The 20,260-nt window shown below is 35.5% G+C and overlaps 1 protein-coding gene across 1 annotated transcript; it reads right to left on the bottom strand.

Moving 5' to 3' along the window:
• Nucleotides 1-9,448: 9,448 nt before the first annotated feature.
• Nucleotides 9,449-9,928, bottom strand: LOC149264399 (V-type proton ATPase subunit B 2-like). Its single transcript, XM_089398779.1, has one exon. It carries the CDS (start codon nt 9,926-9,928, stop codon nt 9,449-9,451), a length of 480 nt encoding a protein of 159 aa, XP_089254905.1.
• Nucleotides 9,929-20,260: the final 10,332 nt, after the last annotated feature.

The following is a 20,260-nucleotide window of genomic DNA, read 5'->3' as shown; positions in this document are numbered from 1 at the left end:
TAAGGCAGTCTTCCACACATCAGAGGGTCTGATAGGCACCTGGTGATAACTTGATTTCAATTCAATCTTGCTTAAATATTTCCCCCCTTGAGCTAATCTAGAAGGTCATCAATCTGCGAGATTGATTACCTCTTCTGGACAGTGATCTTGTTTAGCACCCGATAGTCAATGTAGAGTCTCCAAGTCCCATCCTTCTTTTATACCAATACAATCAGAATCCCACAAGGTGATGATCTTGGCCTAATGTTCCCTTTCTACAATAGTTCCTAAATCTTCCTCTTGATCTCATCATTCTCCAGAAGAGAGCGATGATAGATCGATCCATTCGGCAGTGGCATGCCTGGGGTCAGATCGATGGAGTGCTTGACTTAACAGTGTAGAGGTACCCCTATAGGTTGGGCGAAAATATACTTGTACTCCTCCACAACCTTGTCCATCTATTGTTGTTGTTCAGAGGAGCCCTTCCTGGAAACCGTGGCCACAGCCTTCTTCTTGCCCTTAGGGCAAATCATACGGAAAACAAATTTCCTAGTCTCAGAAATGATCTTACTACATTGCTTTGTAGTGATCAAAGAGATGGAGGTAGGCGGGGTTACCTCCGGTATCCTGTACAAATTATTGGCCAAAGTAATAATCACAGAGCAAGGTCTAGATTATTATACAACATGTCACTTCCACAAGTATGGTTGTCCTAACAATACATTACAAACTTCAAGAGGAGAAACATCACACAGTACCTGATCCGTGAAGGGCTTGATGCTGTAGGGAAGGCAACACTGCTGGCTGACACAGAGATATCGTCCTTGGTGAAGCCACCGAATGGTGTATAGTTATGGATGTGTTGTAGTATTTAGGCCCAGCCGCTTCACGAACTCTGCTGAAATGAGGTTGTTTTGGCTCCTGCTGTCGATAATGAACTGTAGCGGAGAACCCTTCACCCACATCTGTGAGTGGAAGAGGCGTTCCCCCACATCTAGAACTTCAAGCTCAATCTTCTGGATTTAGTGATGGCCACAATGGCACTGGGCTCCGCATCAATGATTTGCTTCCCTTTTTTATTCCCCTTATCGGGTTTTGATTTAGAGTTGAAACATGCATCTGATTCGAAGGCCTTCAGCTCGGCCACTAGTGACCGCTTGGCCTGACACTCACTTGTGTTGTGAGTGGAGCTCTTATGGAACTCACATCATTTTCTTGTGTTCTTCTTTGTCTTTGTGGTGTTGTTATTTGCTTGTAGCTTCAGCGAGCTATCCTGGGCAGCCCTGCCTTGGCTTTGGCCTTTGCCCTGTGGTTTGGGGGCGCCTTTTCCTTGCTTTAGATTCACATATCCAAAGTCCCACTTTGTCTTTTTAAACTTCTGCTCAATCTTGACAGCGTATCAATACACCATGCCAAGTGAGGAAATGTCCAGGAACTCCATCACGTCCTAGATGTACTTGTGTAGACAGTCACAATTCTTTAGTACCAAATGTTGCTCGATATCCTTGATACCTAGCTTCGTGCGAAGGGTATGGAAATTATTTATGAAATCTGGCACATCTTGGTCCCTTCCTTGTCATAGCGTGGTCCACTTTATGTATTTATCTTCATAGCTCCCAACAGGGTAATATTGGCCCTTGATGGCATCTCGAAAAGAATCCCAAGTGACTGTGGCTAAAAACAACGAGGGTTCACTCTCATATTTTTGTTCACAGTAGGTTTCCCACCAGTCCTTGAAGTGTGGGACGGATTTTAGATCATGAATTGGAAAATATCCTTCCAACAGATTTAACCATTTATCTATGGCATCTATATCTATCAGGCCCTCAAATATGGGAACATCGAAGTTAACTTGTACCTTAAAAGGAGTGGCGCCTCCAAAGTGGCTACTGGATGATGGTGCATCGCCTATGGGTAGTCATCAAAGGATCTGGGCAAAGTTATCCATCATCGCATTCCTCTATCACTCGAGGGCTTCCTCGAGCAACATTTTGAAAGGATCTCCTGCCCGCTCACCTTTATTTTTTTCTGCCATGGGAGGTCATCGAGGTTTGCAAGGCTGATATTGCAGCGGTTCAACCAGATTGAGCCCTAACTCCTTATACCCTAACCTAGTTGGGGAGATGCACAAAAAATAGAGAAAGAGTAGACTTCTCTAATGCCACTGATCCGAGCTTAAACATGAACACAACAAATTACAGAAATAATCATAAATAGAGAGATGCAATAGGAAAAAACTTCATTTCATTAATAGAAAAATATTGAACTATGCTTACAAACAACATGGAAATAAGATAGCTTGGGCGATGGTAGCTTATCTCTTAGAAGAGATGTGGCAGCTACATGCCTATGAACTATGTTAAAATGAGGCTCAAAGGCCTATTTATTATTGAAAAACATGAGAAAACCCTAAACAACCAAAATCCTAACCTCAGGAGATGTAAAACCAAGAGTTTGTGGGCCCCATTGGGGTTAGTTGGGAAGCCAACTTCCCGGGATCGTAACTTGTTCATATTATCTCCATTTCTCGCGTATGATACCATGTTGGAAAGGTCTCTTCGAGTACTACAGGTTTCCTCATATGTCCTTGCCAATGGCCAAGGCCCTGCAACGGACCTAAAAATCGTCGTTTAGGGGGTCAAAACTGCTCCATAAGTTTAGGACTCGAAAAAATGCTAAAAATAGTAAATGTTGAAATAAACAAGGAAACATATGAAACTGATTGGAGGGTCTAGGTGGAATAGGTGGGTGGCCACCAATATCCACTTGGATAAAGAGTTGAGTATTGTGAACTACACCATCCAATGCATTAAAATGCTTAAACATTGAGTTATTTCTTTATACAATAGACTTTAGTAGAAATTTGCACACAAGTTGATCTTACCTTCGAGAGCATACTAACTAGAATAATTAATCTTAATTACTCGAACACAGATGGACTCGAACCTGAACTCAGACCATTAGAAATTGTGTTCTCACACCTCAGGTTACATGTCATGCAAGACTAATCTATATCTTGATAATGATAGTATTCGAACGTATAACTTATGAGATCGTTATTCTACTATTAAGTTATACCCTGTATCTTGGAGAAAGTGTAATCGAACCACTTGACACCACATAGTCTTACCTTTAAACCTTGTTCCACATGTTAATGATAACATGCCAATTTATAGAATCGAACTCCAATTTTTCATTTACAAGGTGCACACTTTATCATTAATCCAAACCAGTGGAATAAAGAAATCTACAACCTAACCAGAAAGCGAATCCAAATATGGGGTCTTACCATTAGACGACTAGGTCTCTGTCAATTATAATGTTTTATGTATCCTAGACTCGAAGTAGGCGTTAATGATCACTAGTCACCTGTGAAACATCTTCACTAATACACGTTGTATGTGCTTGAATATTCCATATGTTGAGTACTCGATTCTTATAAACATACATTCGTTAAGAAAAGTATGGACCTTGTATTATACATATTATAATGTACCTACTGAATAATGTAGATTTGTTAAGACTAAATCATAGTCCAAAGAACATTGTTAGGAATAGTAAGGTAAGTAACATCATGAATTCTCTTTTTTTAGATTAGGACTGTGTTCAAGATGTACACTCGATGTATCAAATGCAATTCTATAGTCAAATAGAATATCCCACAGATAGACCGATACCAATACTCAATACAAGACCTGTAATTGGACTAATTTGGAATGTACCCACTAAACTTATGAACTCTCCCACTCGGTCGATCCTACTTAGTGTTTCCATATTGGTAAATATGAGATACATTGTAATAAATAAAGGCATTGATAGTACCATACCTCTGTAGTATCCAATGACTGGTATGATATCTATTAGCCCAGTACTCCCCATAATAAAGAGTGTCGATGATAAGGAACTGTGAGAAATACTTAAAAGAATTAATTTCACCAGAGATGCCTTGAATTGTGTTTTTAAATAGATATCGTAGTTGATATTGTTGTATGGGCTCTACTTGAGTATGAAACCAGACATTTCTTTTTAATAAGTCTACTAGATAGTTGTAAGAAAACTAGAAATTAATGTAACTATTGTAATTGTTTGAACAAAGGGCGATAAATAGACAATAAGTAGCTTCTGGTATATAAGAAATGTGAATCCATATAAAAATATAAATTTAGGATTAGTCTAGCTAAAATAATTGACCCAACCAATGGAGCTGAAACATGAGCTCTAGCTAGTCAAATGTGTAATGGAACTAGTGGAATCTTAATGAATCAAATTAATAAGATTTATAATCATAACAACTTCTTATGTTTGAAACTAATATTTACTAATTGAAAGGAAGGCAAGTAGAATGAATGGAGATTGAAATAAGGTATACATGAATAGTAAGAAACTTGCTTAGATTAGAGCTTAACTTTCAGCTCAAAGATTTATAATGGAATAATTACTGATTACAAGAATACATAAAACAATAATAATATTGTAAACACTGCAATCATAAGTAATTGCAGCACTAATGTTAAATACTATCTGACACTTTGTTATGAAGATAGCACTGCAAAAGGCACAGTGAATGTTGTAAGTATTACAAAGTCTAATTGTATTCCATCACTACCAAAATGTAAGTGACAAGCATAATTCATTAAACTCGGCAATAAATTGAGATTGACAACTATTTGAGTCAAACTCTCCTCACATTACCATAGAAATGGGAAAGTTAAGAAATGCAAAGTAGTATAGTTATTAACTTTCTATCTCAAGCCACATCAATAAAAACATTAATATTTGGATATAAATTTTTAGCTTCTAAGATTGCACCAATTAATGAAACAAGAATAAGTTTGGTTAACATGTTGAATTAATAAATATCATCAATGATGTCAGTTAGAGTCTGTAAATCTTTGTAACCAATCAATCGAAGTCACACGATCCCTAACAAATAATTTTTATGACTCTACTCACTTTTAGGTGCTTAAAGATAATAATTTTTCTTTCTTGATATCTCTATTACTCTTAGTTAAGAAAGATATATTTTTCTGGTCTAATAATAACAGATGGTTAGTAAAGTATAGAGCTTTATTAGTGAATTTATGAATCTAATAGTTAGAATAACTAAGAATAAAATTCCAACTCATAATCCATAAACACTTGGTATAATGTAACAACTAATGGATAGAACACTGCAATTTAGAGGTCACAAATTAAGAATAGTAATCCAACAAGATAATATGCAACATGGTGCTATAGTTTGTGCTTGGACTACTGGCATACCACAAGATGGAAAAAACAACTACTCAAGACAATGATATTTCAACTATTTTTAACTGGCTCTCAAGCTTTTGTTTCTTATACTTGTTATTATGAGATTGAATCTATAATATTTCAATTACTTTTAGCTGGAATAATGTGCTAATTTGTATATAAATTTAATATAATAAAATTAAGGAAAAAAATAATTTTTATTAGAAAAATTAAATCAATATTACATCTACATGGTACAAAATAGGAAACACAAACAATAATAACATTTTATGCACAATATATATCAATAAATATATAATATATTGTAAATATATTCTAAGTTCTAATTTAACGTTGTTGAAGGTAACATTATAATAAGATAAAAAAGTCACTATTAAACTAAATGAGTTGGAAAATCAAAATGAGCCATCAGGAATTGGTGAGCCACACTAGAAAGATTGTAGAAAATTTCACAATTTTTTTCCCTGAATCTTAAGGTAGCTAAAAATATATTTTTTTAAACATGCAAGTGGTAGAAAATTTCACAATTTTTTTCCCTGAATCTTAAGGTAGCTAAAAATATATTTTTTTAAACATGCAAGTGTATAAGTAAATGCAGTATAATGTTGTTAATAATGACTAGTCTAAAAACCTATGAATGACACTTATTACAAGCCACTAGTTGAATCAACCAATAAAGTAAATCAAGTCTAACCAACCTATCACAAAGTACACATAGTCAATGTCATTGGTATAGGCAGAATATCATAAAAATAAGTCCAAAAACTTTTGATGCATAATTATGAATCAAAATCAATGCAACATTATTGCAAACTTATAATGAATTCATGAAATGCTCATTAAGAAAATCAAACACGTGTCTTGGGTTTGAACCCACACATCCTCATCAAGTTTGGGTATTGAAACTTTACTACTATTTTCTCTTTACTTGAAGAAAACTCAGAAGAAAGATGTTTTTACATGGTTGAGGGCTCATATGAAACACTAAAAGAGGAAATGGCATGAGAGTTCCAAATCCCTTCTCTTCTCTAGATCAATTTGTAACTCCAAATAAAATGATTTCTATTAGTTATGGACAACTACATAACACACACTCTAAAGCCTTGGCCACTTCTTTATTGATTATCATCTAAGTCCTGGGAATCTAATAATGAACACCTCTTTGTCACTTGTAACAACCTCTGGAGTTAGAAGTAGCTAGTTTTCTCTTCTCATTTTCCATGCTTAACTACAACTCAAATGCACCCCACAACAACCTTTCTATATTGAAATGAAATTGCTTAGGTAGAGAAGAAACAAGCAAGTTGGCTACTAAAATTCAAACTACTCTAGAATTTCATTTAGAATGAATGCTCTAGAAGTTCAAGTATCAACATTGTTAATCATTGGAAGCTTGGCCTTTTGAAAATCATGCAATTTTTATTTTTTCATTATTTTATTGCCTACCCTTTTCAACTTAAAGAAATCTAAAGAATGACTTCTCAAATTTCATGATTTTCAACCTTTTTGTATATTATCACTTGAAATTTTGTTAGTTGGAGAAATTGAACAAATCTCTATTCGAATTTCATGAATATTTTCCTTTTTCCTCTTATATCCCTTGGAATTCCATATGTGAGTCAATTTTAACATTTTTTAATCTTCTCTTCGAGGAAAAAAATAATTATTCTATTAGAGAAAGATAAAAATACATTTGTAAATGTTTTAGCATTATTGTTGGCCTTTTAGGACCAAAAAAGATGTTGTGTCCCCCCTCTCCTCTTCCCCCCACACACACACATAAAAAATAAGGCCAAGTTCCTTGAAAATGATAAATCCATCCATAAAGAAATGTTGTATATACATCATATATTTCTCAAAATAGATTCTTATTGGATATATTTAAAATATCATTAAATATTCAAACAAAAACTAAAATATTTGCATATTTTTAGCTGTCAATAAAAATATATTTATGGAATGAACCTATTTAGTGCCAAGGGTCATGAGAATATTATGTTTGGATGTCTACTTGTGGTGTTTGTTAGCCTCACTCTCTTAAAAATCAATAATAAATCCAATTATTAAATTAAATAAATAAAATCATGAGATTTCCTCAAACCAAGGATTCTAGTTTGGATGAGAGATTCTCTCCAACTAGCTCTCCTAAATTAGTGTGTAAGTTGAGAAATTGTCTTAACCAAGTGAGTCTAAGATAGACGCACTATCTTAAGACCACTTACTCATGTATTTAAATGTATTATTAAATTATTTGAATAAGAGAGAATAACATGAGCCTGAGAGACCACATGATGGCTCTCTGCCTTTTCTGCCAGTTTAATCTTTGTGTGTTAATTTGTTGTGCATATGGTTTTATGGCTGTGTGATTTTCGTACATGTGGTGTCGGAGCTGATCAAATCTTGAGTTCCACTCTCTAATTTGTTTGGGAATCCTGGGCTTGCAAAAGATGCAATTCAGACATCGCCGTTGCCGTTGGGACCTATAGATCAGGCTTTTCAGCTCTCAATCGCATCACGCATGATCTCCAAGCAGTGTGATATAGACTCGGGCAACGTTCTCTGCTAATTTTGACTGATATTGCCCTTCTCGTCATCTGGGTTTATGCGGTTCTCTCTATCCAGAATGCCGAACACGGATTTCACTATATCAGATCCTTTAGCGATGTCACTGCTCATACTCCCTGCGTCTTCTATCGCTTTCCTAGTGCTCATCAACATGAAGAAAGTTTGAAAAACAAGGCGCCCTCCCCTATAGCACTCTTCATCAATCGTGATAGAGACGAAAGAACATTGATTGGTGGGCATAGTTACCAAATTCGAATTTGAATTCGATTTGGATTTGAATTCGATACGATAAAAATTCTAATGAAAAATTTTCAATTCGAAAAAAATTCGATAATACAGTTTTTAAACATTTTTTAAATAATATATTTTAAAAATATTTTTAGCTATCTTCTTTCTAATTTATTTTGAATTTTATATAACTTATAATTGTATATAATAAAAATTCTTCAACCAAATCCACTCAAAAAGAATTTGCACTCACCTCTTCCTTCCAAACTATATACTCTTTTCAAAAACCTATATTCTTAAAGAAATTTTCTAATTTAGGTACTTCCATTTCTTTTTGTGCATTTCCCTCCAAACTATATACTCTTTTCAAAACCTATATTCTTTCTTTGATTTCAAAATTTTATTAATATAAAATCCTTGTTTATTTAGAAAATTAATATTCAATTTTATTTTATAGAAACATCAACCTCTTGTCTTTGAAAAAATAAATTTTCTAATTTAAATACTTCCATTTCCTTCTCTATAAGTGGGAAAAATCTAAGCAGAAATATCGTTCTGTGCATTTCCCTCCCTACAATATACTCTTTTCAAAATTTATATTCTTTCTTTGATTTCAAAGATTCATTAATGTAAAATCCTTCTCTATTTAGGAAATTAATATTAAAATTTATTTTATAAAACAATCAACCACTTATTTTTGAAAAAAGAAATTTTCTAATTTAAATACTTCCATTTCCTTCTATGTGAGTGGGAAAAATCTAACGAGAAAATATGATTCAATAACATCAATGCTCATAACTCTATAGTGTACCTTTGAGATTGAGAAATTTGATCATAACTGTTATTATTCATTTAACCTATAAAATTTAAATAACCCATAAGTCTGCTAATTTTTATGTTTTTAGCTCCGTGCAGGCTATAAAGCAGCGATTTTTTATGTTTTTAGCTGGGTGCATGCTATACCGCAGCAATTTCTATTTTCCTATGCGTGCATGTCATACAACAGCAATCTATTTGTGTTTAGCGAATGAATAATCCACTGGGTGAATCTTTTGTCTTTCTCCACTGCTTGACATACTGCAACAATTTTTGTTTTTCTCTGTTGCATGCCATACTACAACAATTTTTGTTTTACTCTGCCACATGCGATACTCCAACAATTTTTATTTTTCTCTGCAGCATGCCATACCCCAACAATCTATTTGTTCTTTAGTTAATAAACCATCTGCGACCATTAACTATGCCAAGTAATGAACCATACATGGGCCCAAATCGTTAAGCACCTACACTACGAACCGGATCGAATTTTATCGAACTATTCGGTATTCGAGTCGTACGGGCAAATTTCCGTATTTTTAACCATGATTCGACCATATTTGGTAACTATGTTGGTGGGTATATCTATCGATTATGAAGTTGCTTGTCAATATATTTGCCCTTTTGTAATGTAACCTGTTAGATCTGGAATTGGGTGTGTAATATCATGATTGGGCATGGTCAAAATGGGAATCTGAGTAATAGAGCCTTTTTGGCCTTCAATACGTCCTGCTCGTTCATAAATTATTGCCAAGTCAGTATACATGTACCCAGGATAACCACGTCGACTAGGCACTTCTTCACGGGATGCAGACACTTCACGTAAAGCATCTGCATATGAGCTCATATCTGTCAAAATAACCAGAACATGCTTTCCACATCCATAAGCAAGATATTCTGTTGTTTTCAAAGCAATCCTCAGCATAATAATACATTCAATAGTTGGATCATTTGCCAAATTCAGAAATAGTGTAACTCTCTCCATTGACCCATTTCTTTTGAGAATTTTGCAATTAACAACGTTCATCAGCAGAACGAGGAAGATGATGATACAGATGCAGTGCGGTAGACTACAGGTATTCGCCATTGTTAAGTACCACTGTTGGGTTACACTGATTGAGCTCACCCTGCACTTAACGCGTTTTAATGTTTAATTTTTATAACATCGCGAGCTTTGATTTCGAGGGTGGACATGACCGTTGGCTTGATGGAGCATCGACAACGCTCCTACTTTGTTATTCTGCACCTTTGTATATCTTCAATTCATAATCAACCATTCGCATCGACTGCGGCCTTCAGTGATGATGTTATAATTATAGATCTTAGCCTGAGGAAGTCTGCACAATTAACTTAATTGCTTCGCTTTCCTTTTTTTGAAGTAAGTCGATAAATTAATTTGGCAACTCATAAAGATAACGCATTACACGGACCCGATTCAATGGGTTGGTCAAATGGGATATGATGCACTATCACTGCTGGCAGAAAATAGCGAGATGTGTTCCAAATCTTTTAAAAAGATTTATAATAGCGAGATAATTTTGTAATGGAGTGATAAGTGGAATTTTTAGAGGAAGCCATGTATGTAATTTGGAGCGATTGAGTTAGTGTGGAAATTTTTGAAAATAATTTGCTTCCAGAATTTGGAAGTGAGAGATTCTCATTATTTGAGAAGACTCCATGATGAAATTTTTAAAGTGAAAGATGATGTACTCCAATAATTAATAAAAACATATATTTTTGTGGTGATCGTGTTTTAGATCCACCCGAAATTGAATAAGGGGATCATAGGTACACTCTGTGTCATGAATGTGCTTTCATGATTTGAGCCGAATTTGTAAAACACTCTCTTTATTATGCTTAAGAAAAACAACTACATGCACATAAGAAAGTTTACATATACAAGTCATTGATCAAGCTCCTGAAATCAAAGCTCCCATAATCAATTAAGTTCATACGCACAAAGCATCACATCATCGACTTGATAAAATTAATATTCTGCAACAATATTTCACAATAGCTAATTCACACCATCAAGTTCAGGACGCTACAAAAATCAAGCATTTCAAGCCAAGATGACATTTCTACATCAACATCCAATCAAGTTGTCATCTCCATCAACAATTTTTGCAGCCATTCAACAACAATTTTTTGGCAATTGCACTTGCACCATTTTTTTAATAAAATACCAAACTGTAACTTGCAAATCATAATCTGTAAGTTGCTTTGTAATCAAAGACAAATTGAGTTGAATTATAAGGGTGCATTCTCAGTTGAAACTGACACCCGCGCTTTGAATTGATAGGGAATCAATTAAACCAAGTGAATCCATTGTTTTTTAACTGAGTCATTCAAATCATTGTAAGCATTTCTCTTGGGTGCATTTTCGATAGTATTCGACACCCTTCTTTTGATCAATCAAGAGTGTGAGTTCAAGCAAGTGCAAATCTTACAAGCATCAAGCGAGTGTGAAAGCAAGAAAGTGTGAGTTCAAACAATCAATTGTTAAAACAAGTTCAAGCGAGCGAGTTCTACAAATCCAACAAGTATTAAAAGCAAGCAGGCATGAGTTCCAACATGTTCACATGGCGAAAAACATTCAGTTATTAAAGATTCTTAACAATTTGATCCTTTCATGTGCTAAAGACATGGTACAAATCAGCAAAACAACTCTTGCTGACATTCATGTGCATATTCAACATGCACATGAAATGATTGAGTTACTTCAATTGGAGTCGCAACTACAGAGAAATGAGTTGCAAGAGAAGCGTGTTGCTTCCAATTCTTTGACCAATCCAGAGATAGCTAATCATCGACTTCATTCATCCAACCGACTTCAAGTGTTGAAGTTGTTCCAGTTCAACTTTCTTCCAAACCCATCATCAAGCCATGGGAAGAAATTCAAAGTGATCGAAATCGACGCGGCTTAGGATATGTCAAAGATAAAGACAACTTATATATCCTTGATTATTCAAATCCCATTCAGTTCGTCAGTGCTGGATTACTTGAACAAATCACCTCAGTAAGTTCTGAGCAACTTGTAGACCAACATCAATGCACACAAACTGAAGTTGCAGACAAACAAAAATGCACACAAACTCAAGTTGTAGACAAACCGAAATGTTCTCATTGTCAAAGAACCAATCATTTGGAAGATCAGTGTTTTGATCTCCATCCTTGTCACCATTGTGGCAAGAAGAATCATACATCAGAGAAATGCTACAACCAACGACAGTCAGCCAGATTAAAGATAAATTATTCATGGATTGATCCCTGGAAATGTTCATCCACATCCAAAAGATTGTACAAGTTTTATAAGCAGATTCACTCACACATATTGTAGCCAACATTCAATTGAAGATGGTACTCTCATGCACCTGAAAGCGGGAATACCACAGTGAAACTCTCCTACACCTGAAGGGGGTGAGTTCAAAGTTCAGATATAATTTTGAGAAGATTTCCTCTCCTTTCAGTTGACAAATGGGGGATAATGTAAATGAAATTGACAAGTGGTTTTCAGACTGAAAGTATCAACAACATCAGCGAAGCAGCCAGTGGGCATCTTCATCAGCCAATGGGTGATCATGATCAGCAAATACGCTAGTGGGTGTTCATCAAATTATGTCAGTGGTCACCGGATGTTGTTTTCAAGCAAAGGACAGTTGGATCCTTTTGTGGCTTAGCACATGATGGAGTTTTCAAGTGACATTCAGAGATGAATCAGTCATGCAGCTGACTCATGTTCTCTTTAGATTTTTGTTTCTTTAACATCCAGCTTTGGCAGTTTTTCAAGCAAATGTTTTTTGAGGATCAACCTGAGAACTTGGAAGATGGTTCCTTGTTCGTTTTGGATTTATCATTGGTGGGGGGTGAATGTTAGCCTCACTCTCTTAAAAATGAATAATAAATCCAATTATTAAATTAAATAAATAAAATCATGAGATTTCTTCAAACCAAGGATTCTAGTTTGGATGAGAGATTCTCTCCAACTAGCTCTCCTAAATTAGTGTGCAAGTTGAGAAATTGTCTCAACCAAGTGAGTCTAAGATAGACGCACTATCTTAAGACCACTTGCTCATGTATTTAAATGTATTATTAAATTATTTGAATAAGAGAGAATTACATAAGCATGAGAGACCACATGATGGCTCTCTACCTTTTCCGCCAGTTTAATCTTTGTGTGTTAATTTGTTGTGCATATGGTTTTACGGTTGTGTGATTTTCCTTCAGTGTTCTAACTTTCTATGTTACGAGGTCCAGTTCCAAACCAAAATTACATTGTTGTTTTGCTTCTTGATTTTTATCCTTCTAAATATGTGGAAAGAGAGGTGAGAAAAGGAAAAAACAATTTGCTAAATGTTTTTATAAAGGGGCTATAGTGAATAGTTTTCGAGATTGGAAGAGCCTTCCATCCAATCTATTACGAGCTAATAATCATCATATATGTGGAGGTGGCATATCTTTTGTTCCTAAACGGTGTGGAGTATAAAGTTTTAAAGCCATAATATCTACTAAGCTATGTGTGGAGGGTTGTATGCCCGCTAAGAAATAAATAAAGTGAGATGTCATGATGTAAATAATCCTTCCCATCCCTCCCTTAGGAGGGATCTCTTGAGTTGCTCCATCAAATAAATGCTATGAATGATTAGTTTCTATTTGTGTTTTAGCTCGGAGAGGCCTTTTTTGAGACTTGTCCCTAAAACATAATGATTCCATAATGGCTAAGATTTGAGTGGAAATTTGTAGTGATGATGGATCCTTATTTTTAAAAATATCTTGATTGTGATCAAGCCAAACCCCCCACATTACTGTGGGAGGAAGTGGTTTATGTTGCTTTTGGTGATGAGAGGAGAACCAACTTTAGAGTCCATCCTCAATGGTATATCCTTCCTAGATATACTTCAAACCTTTGGAATCACAAATCTCAAGCCAAATAGAATGCATAAGAGGGTAGCCAAGGAAAGGATGGCCAACATATTCCAAATATTGATGACATAAATAACACATGTTAGGACCTTGGAAAGTTCTTTTTGGAAATTATCCCAAGTATGGGACTTGTTCCTAATTAGCAGCCACATGATCAACCTTGCTTTGTTAGGAATTTTAATTTCCACAATTCTTCTCTTGACCATTGGATGAGATTTTACTGGGATGCTCAAGCCAAATATATGTAGCCAATTTTTGGAGTGTAATCTTAAGAAGGATTGTGTGCCCAAATCAAATGATCTGGATAATTAGACAAATCAATAAATGATTCGAGAAGGGATCACATATACATACCCCAAGTTATGACCTATTCACCTTAAACCCATAGTCAAAGGCTTGACACCTAATGTTAGGGGCCATATTGTAGATCCTTGCAAGAAAACTAGTTGAGAAAAAAGTAGCCCCCCCTATTAAATTTTTGGATGAGTTGATAAGGAAGGATGTGATTATTGACTTCTCATACAAGGATCTTTCCCTATCATAACTTGAGATTCATCACTAATTTTCTATCAAATACCATGACCTATGACAAGGAAGGCTTGAATTATAGATTTCCATATGATGGAGCCACTTTGACGTGATTTTTCCATATCTTTGATCCAATACATAATGTATGACAAATTGATATATTTGGATTGCATGATTCTTGCACATAATATTTGACCTTGTATAAGGCACCATACACTTTTGGTAGCTATATCTTTAGAGCACATAAATAAATTTTTCATCCCCCATCCACAAAGGGATTTTGGAACATCTATTAATTTCTAGGAAGCCAACACTAAAGGTTTTATTTCGTCCTTATCAACCGAAAAGAACCAAAGCGAAATCCTTTCTATATTTTCCATAATTCCTTTTGGTATCCATGTTAATCAAGACCAATAGACCAAGATATCTTCAATAACATATTTTACCGAGACAAATTGGTTTGCTCAAGAAATCCATCTATTGCACCAAACATGAATATTTTTCTCAACCTTTGTTTAAATCTAGCTCCAATTTGACTTCATGTAGTTGTTTTGTTAAGAATGAAACCAAGGTATTTGAAGCATGAAACAATTGACTTGAATTGGATATTTAGAAGTTTGGAGATGTTTTGAATTTCATCTTTAGATAATCCCCACGTATACATTGATGATTTTTAAATATTAATAATCAAACATGTATGCTATCAGAAGACATAGAATAGGGCTTCTAATTTCTCAAAATACCTCATTTTACCTTCACATAATATTAGGGTGTTGTCAACTAAGAGAAAGAAAAATATAATGCATTTTTGACCTATAACATTTCCCCTCACAGTTATTCATGGTTTGTGTCTCTATTATAAGTCTATTAAGTCCTTCAGCCTCCAATAGGAAAATAAGTGAAGAAAGTGGTCACCCTACCTTTGACCATGAACTACATGGAAAAAACGAGATGCAACACCATTGATGAGCAGGGAAAAAGGGGTCATGTTGATGAAACTTGGAACCCAAGAAACAAATGGGGGACTAAAGACCAAATGAATGAGGAGCAGGAAGATATATAACTAGCTATCCTTGTTGAGTGCCTTATTTAGATCCACCTTGTAAATCATTACTTTATGGTGCCTTTGGTGTATACAGTGCATACCTTCTTGAGCCAACCCTATCGCTTCATGGATTTGTCTACTTTTTGGGAAGTTTAATTTATCTAAGCATATGTTGTTAGAAATAAAATCCTTAAGGTGACGAAAAATGATTTTTAAGATAATCTTCTATACAATGTTGCATAGAGATATGGTTCTAAAATGTTCAAATGAGGAAGAGTTATCATATTTGGGAATGAGGGATATAAAGGTTGTCTTGAAGGGAGCCAATATCAACCCTAAATTTCTTGAATACTCCACTACTCTAAGTAAATCTTCCCCGATAATATAAAACAACCAACGTAAAATTCAATTGGAATGCCATCAGGTCACGATAATTTACCTTTTTGGAAGTTATGGAGGGCTCCTTCCAATTCTTCCATGGTGATTTATACCTTTAGTTGAGAATTTATGTATTCATATAAATTTGGGGAGATGTGAGACCATTGAATGATATTATCAACATTAATATCTATTTGATTTTCCTTAAATAGGTTTCTGAAATGTTGGACACCTTCCACCAAATCTACGAAGGATGTAGCTTGTGATCCACCACTTCTAGATATTTCCCAAATGATGCTAGTAACTTTCATACGGAAGGAAAAATGGTGGAAATTTTTTGTGTTTTCACCCCCACCTTTAAGCCAAAGAGCTTAAATTTTCATTCTCCATTCCTTATTTCAATCTAGCAAAATTATCTCATGTTGATCTCTAGGGGCTTCATAAAATTCCTTTGAGAGTAAAATATTTTCCTTTCCCCCTCTTTTTAATAAAAATACTTTAATTATTTTTTGGTTTCTTCCAACATCTTAGAATCCCTTTCCTTTTTTCAACTTGGCCAAGATATTGCCTCAGATTTGGATATTTTGAGGTTTTCTTGCAATAGGATGGGAGGGGAGGCTCGAGAGTATTGACTGAAGGGATGCCAAGATTTTTTTATAGCTTGAATGAAGGAGGTATCTTATGGTTGATGTGGGTTGAGATTGAAATGGATATGAGGTTTGGGATGAGATAATCCAAATCCAAAATGACGAGACTATGATCTGAATTGTGTCTCACTTACACCCATTGATGAAGGATGAGGGTTGACTCTAGAATGTGTTCAAAGATAAGGAATCTATTAATTCATTTTGCAATTGAGCATCCCAAAATCCATCGCTCCTCCATGTGGGATAAAGCTTTGGAGGTTCATCAAGGAGGCCCACATCCTCAATACTTTCAAGGAGGAAGTTAGAAAGGGTGTATGGGTGGGTTGCATGGCCTCAAATACTATTTTCCCCAGAAGTGAATTTAAGGTATCCTCCCAAGATGACATCATTCCCTCTTATGAAATGGGAACGGAACATAGAAGAACATAATTATTTATTATCAAGATATGACCATAAACATTGATACAAAGAAGGAACATATCCAAATATTGAGCATATAATTTAGTCACCATCCCATATTTGAATGACCAAGTAGTAGAAAGTTTCATGTAACTTTTCCTCCAACCAGTTATTATACCACCTGAACATCCTAGAGCATCCAAAGCTAAACGATTTCACCCAAGGAAAAAGGAAAATAGTTGGAGAGTGGTTTTGTCTCCCTCTAACATTATTTCTTGAATAGGAAGGACCAGGCACTTTATAGCCATTTTTTTTGGAGGGGTTGGTTAGATTCTTGTAGTGAAGAGATAAAAATATCATCATAAACCTCGATCTAGGGTAGAACCTCTAAGGGCCCTAGTGAGAGACTTTGTTTTTCCATTCTAATATTGGAATTCACTAATTCCTGGGAGATGGAAATGTAATATTTATTACCTTGGAAGGGGGTTTTTAGATTATAGGCATCAATAGACCCCATTCCACCCACATAATCATATATTTGGGAAAGCTCACCTAAGAAGATGGACTCAGATGAAGGGGAAATTTTGGATTTGGAGTAGAGGTTGTAAGATGGGTCATTTGCAATTGTCAAGGGAATTGGCAGAGGGTATTGAAGGGGTTGGAGGAGAGGGTGAAAGAGAGCCAAGAATAAGGAAAAATAATGGAGGGAGAATTTGGGGCCATGGGAAGGGAGTAGAGATTCTAGTGAATTTTGACAAAAAATTCTTCAGATAAGTCATTATAGCATGAGGGGGAACAAATTTTTTGATATAGGAATAAAAAATAGTAGAAACAAAGTTAGTAAAAGAAGAATTAGAATGAGAAGTCGAAAGATGCACACCAAGGTCATGGTGATAAGGGATGTGCCATATTTGGAGAGAAATACATCCATTGATTCCTTTGAATTCATCTTGGAAGCAGAGTCCTCATGTTCCAAATGTGAAGCTAGAGGTGGAAGTTCCTCCTTAGAATGAACTTTTAGTGGGCTATACTCTTCAACAAGATATAGGGAGTCCTTCTTTAGAGGGTCTTTATGAACCCATTTTTGGCGTTTTAAAAATAACTAACAATCCACTCCAAGATGTCCGTAGGCATGGAATTTTCCACATTTGAAGGGAATCCCTTCATAGTCCAATGCCTATTAGTACACGTAATCCCCTCTATGAATTGAGATTGCATCCACAAACCTTTCAAAAGGTCAATATCCACAAGTATGTGGGCCACACCCATGTAACTAGTCTTCAAATACAATGAATCAACTTCATAATAGAATCCCAATGAGTTTCCTATCTCTCTAAAAGCATCCTTAGCCCATAATATTAGAGGGATCCTTGAAAGGCGAACCCAAACCAATATTACCTGTAACCTCTCAGATCTTACATCAAAGTTTAGGGTCCATTTATTAAATAAATGTGCTTTAGATCCCAAGACTAGCAAGATTGTAGCAATTTTTGTGCATCATTACCTAAATTCAAAATCCAAGACATCTAACCTATGGAAAGAATTAAAAAATAAGGAGAATAACCCAAGATGATATAAAATTTGAACTCTATGCATTTTTTCAAAATTTCCATGGTCATTTGTTTACTGGAAAAGTGACCCATGATGACGGCCTCCTCCATGTGCTTGATATCATTTAGGTAGATGTTTTCTTTAAGAATAATATTAGGCTCCTCTAACTTTATCTTGATGCATTTCTTGCTATGTTTAGTAAAATTCTTGACAGGTGGATCCATGTTGTCTTTTTTATGGTATTTGTTTCGAGAATATTTAGTGTTCTTGGAAAAATGCCTAACCCTTTAGATCTAGTAGCTGATCTAGAAACAACATTCAAAGCAATCTTAATTTTTCCTATAAACAAAAGATAAAATAAGGGAAAAAAGAACCTACTTGTAACTTCCGCTTGTTCCTTATCTCCCTTGATTGATTTCGCTGCTCCTTCCTGTACTTAAATCGCTTGAGAAGTACCTGCACAACTTACAGAAACAAAACCCGTCAAAGCATAATGATCTATTGTTCATAAATAACATGGAATTGAGAACATGATATACATATGAATGCATTAACATATAACACAAGCATAAGGGAAAAATCTTGAAAACTTTATTGATAAGAGGAAAGATTACAACCAATGCGAGTTCGATCTAGTGTCATCCTTCCGATTCAATCCTTCTTCACCTCATGAAAAACAAGACATTCAAACACTATACTTGCACTCAATTCTAATCTCATACCACTAGCATCTCCTTACAACTCAATATTTTTCTAGCCTAGATCTCTTAGATGAGTGATCTATTTATAGGTGAGTGAAGGAGGTTATGCTATCAATGGAGGTAATGAATGCCTTTCTAAATTTAGAAATCGGTTCCATGGAAGGAGGGATAGGGAATTGATGTTTCCTGATTCCCTTTCTCATCCAAAGGTGAACTCAAAGGATCATGTGGCATTTGAGAAACTTCTAGAGGCTTCCAATGGATAAGGAATCATCAAACCCTCACGGAACTTTGCTCAACTTCGCCCAGTGTAGGTCAAAGAGGGACCAAGTGCGCTGCATATCACCCTGTTAAGGCATGGTTTGCATTGCAGCGCACCCTAATGAAGGCCTACCTGCGTTGATCTTCTTAGAGGTGGTTTTTGGATCTCTTAAGTGATGGAACTTCTTTGGGAGTAAGGCACTCTTATGACTAACTTCTTTAGGGCATGTAACAATTGTACTAGGAGTTGATGGACCCTAATAGCATCGATCCATAAGTTAGGGTTGATGTGCCCAAATGGATCTGTAACAGTATTTGAAAAGGGGAAATCATTGTCATTGAGCAATTCCAAGGATATATACTAGATGTTGACATTTTTTATAGTAGATGCAAGGATTGGGTATCAAGTTTGGCGAAAATAGAAGCCAAGAAGGAGGATTTTAACCTAAGGGTAGGGAATGACTAGGATGGATAGAGACGAGAGAATAGGAAACATTTGTGTCAATAGGTGGGTTGACTTGGGATCCTAAAGTAGGATAAGAAGAGTATTCAATAGGATCATGATTTTATTGGAGTACGCCCTTTGCTAGATCTTGTTTCCTAACATTATACAAATGACTAGTGGAGGTAGAGGTGTCATTGCACAAGTTATATTGGGAACCTAAATTTGACAAGTTTTGTATGTGGTCCTAGAGGAAATATTTTAAAGTGAAGTATGCAACATAGAGTGGGGTCTCGTTACAATAGGTGAAAGAGGGGAAGGAAGCAACTAGTGACCTTTATGAGATCCAAATTTGGACCCCCTCAAGAGGATCCTTTGAGAAATCTACCACATCCACCTACATGATGATGATGACACAACTGGAGGGGAATGATAAAGAAATACCAGGAGATCTTGACGACTGCAATAGAGGGTAGACCCTAGGCCTGATGACCTATGGAAACCCTACACCTGACTAGCTCCATCATTCATTTTAAAAAAATGA

This window comes from Pinus tabuliformis, chromosome 6 (genome assembly GCF_031772625.1).
Source record: "Pinus tabuliformis cultivar Carrire ecotype Pingquan chromosome 6, CPIR1, whole genome shotgun sequence".
NCBI classification, from domain to species: Eukaryota; Viridiplantae; Streptophyta; class Pinopsida; order Pinales; family Pinaceae; genus Pinus; species Pinus tabuliformis.
This window is presented reverse-complemented; position numbering and strand designations above follow the sequence as displayed.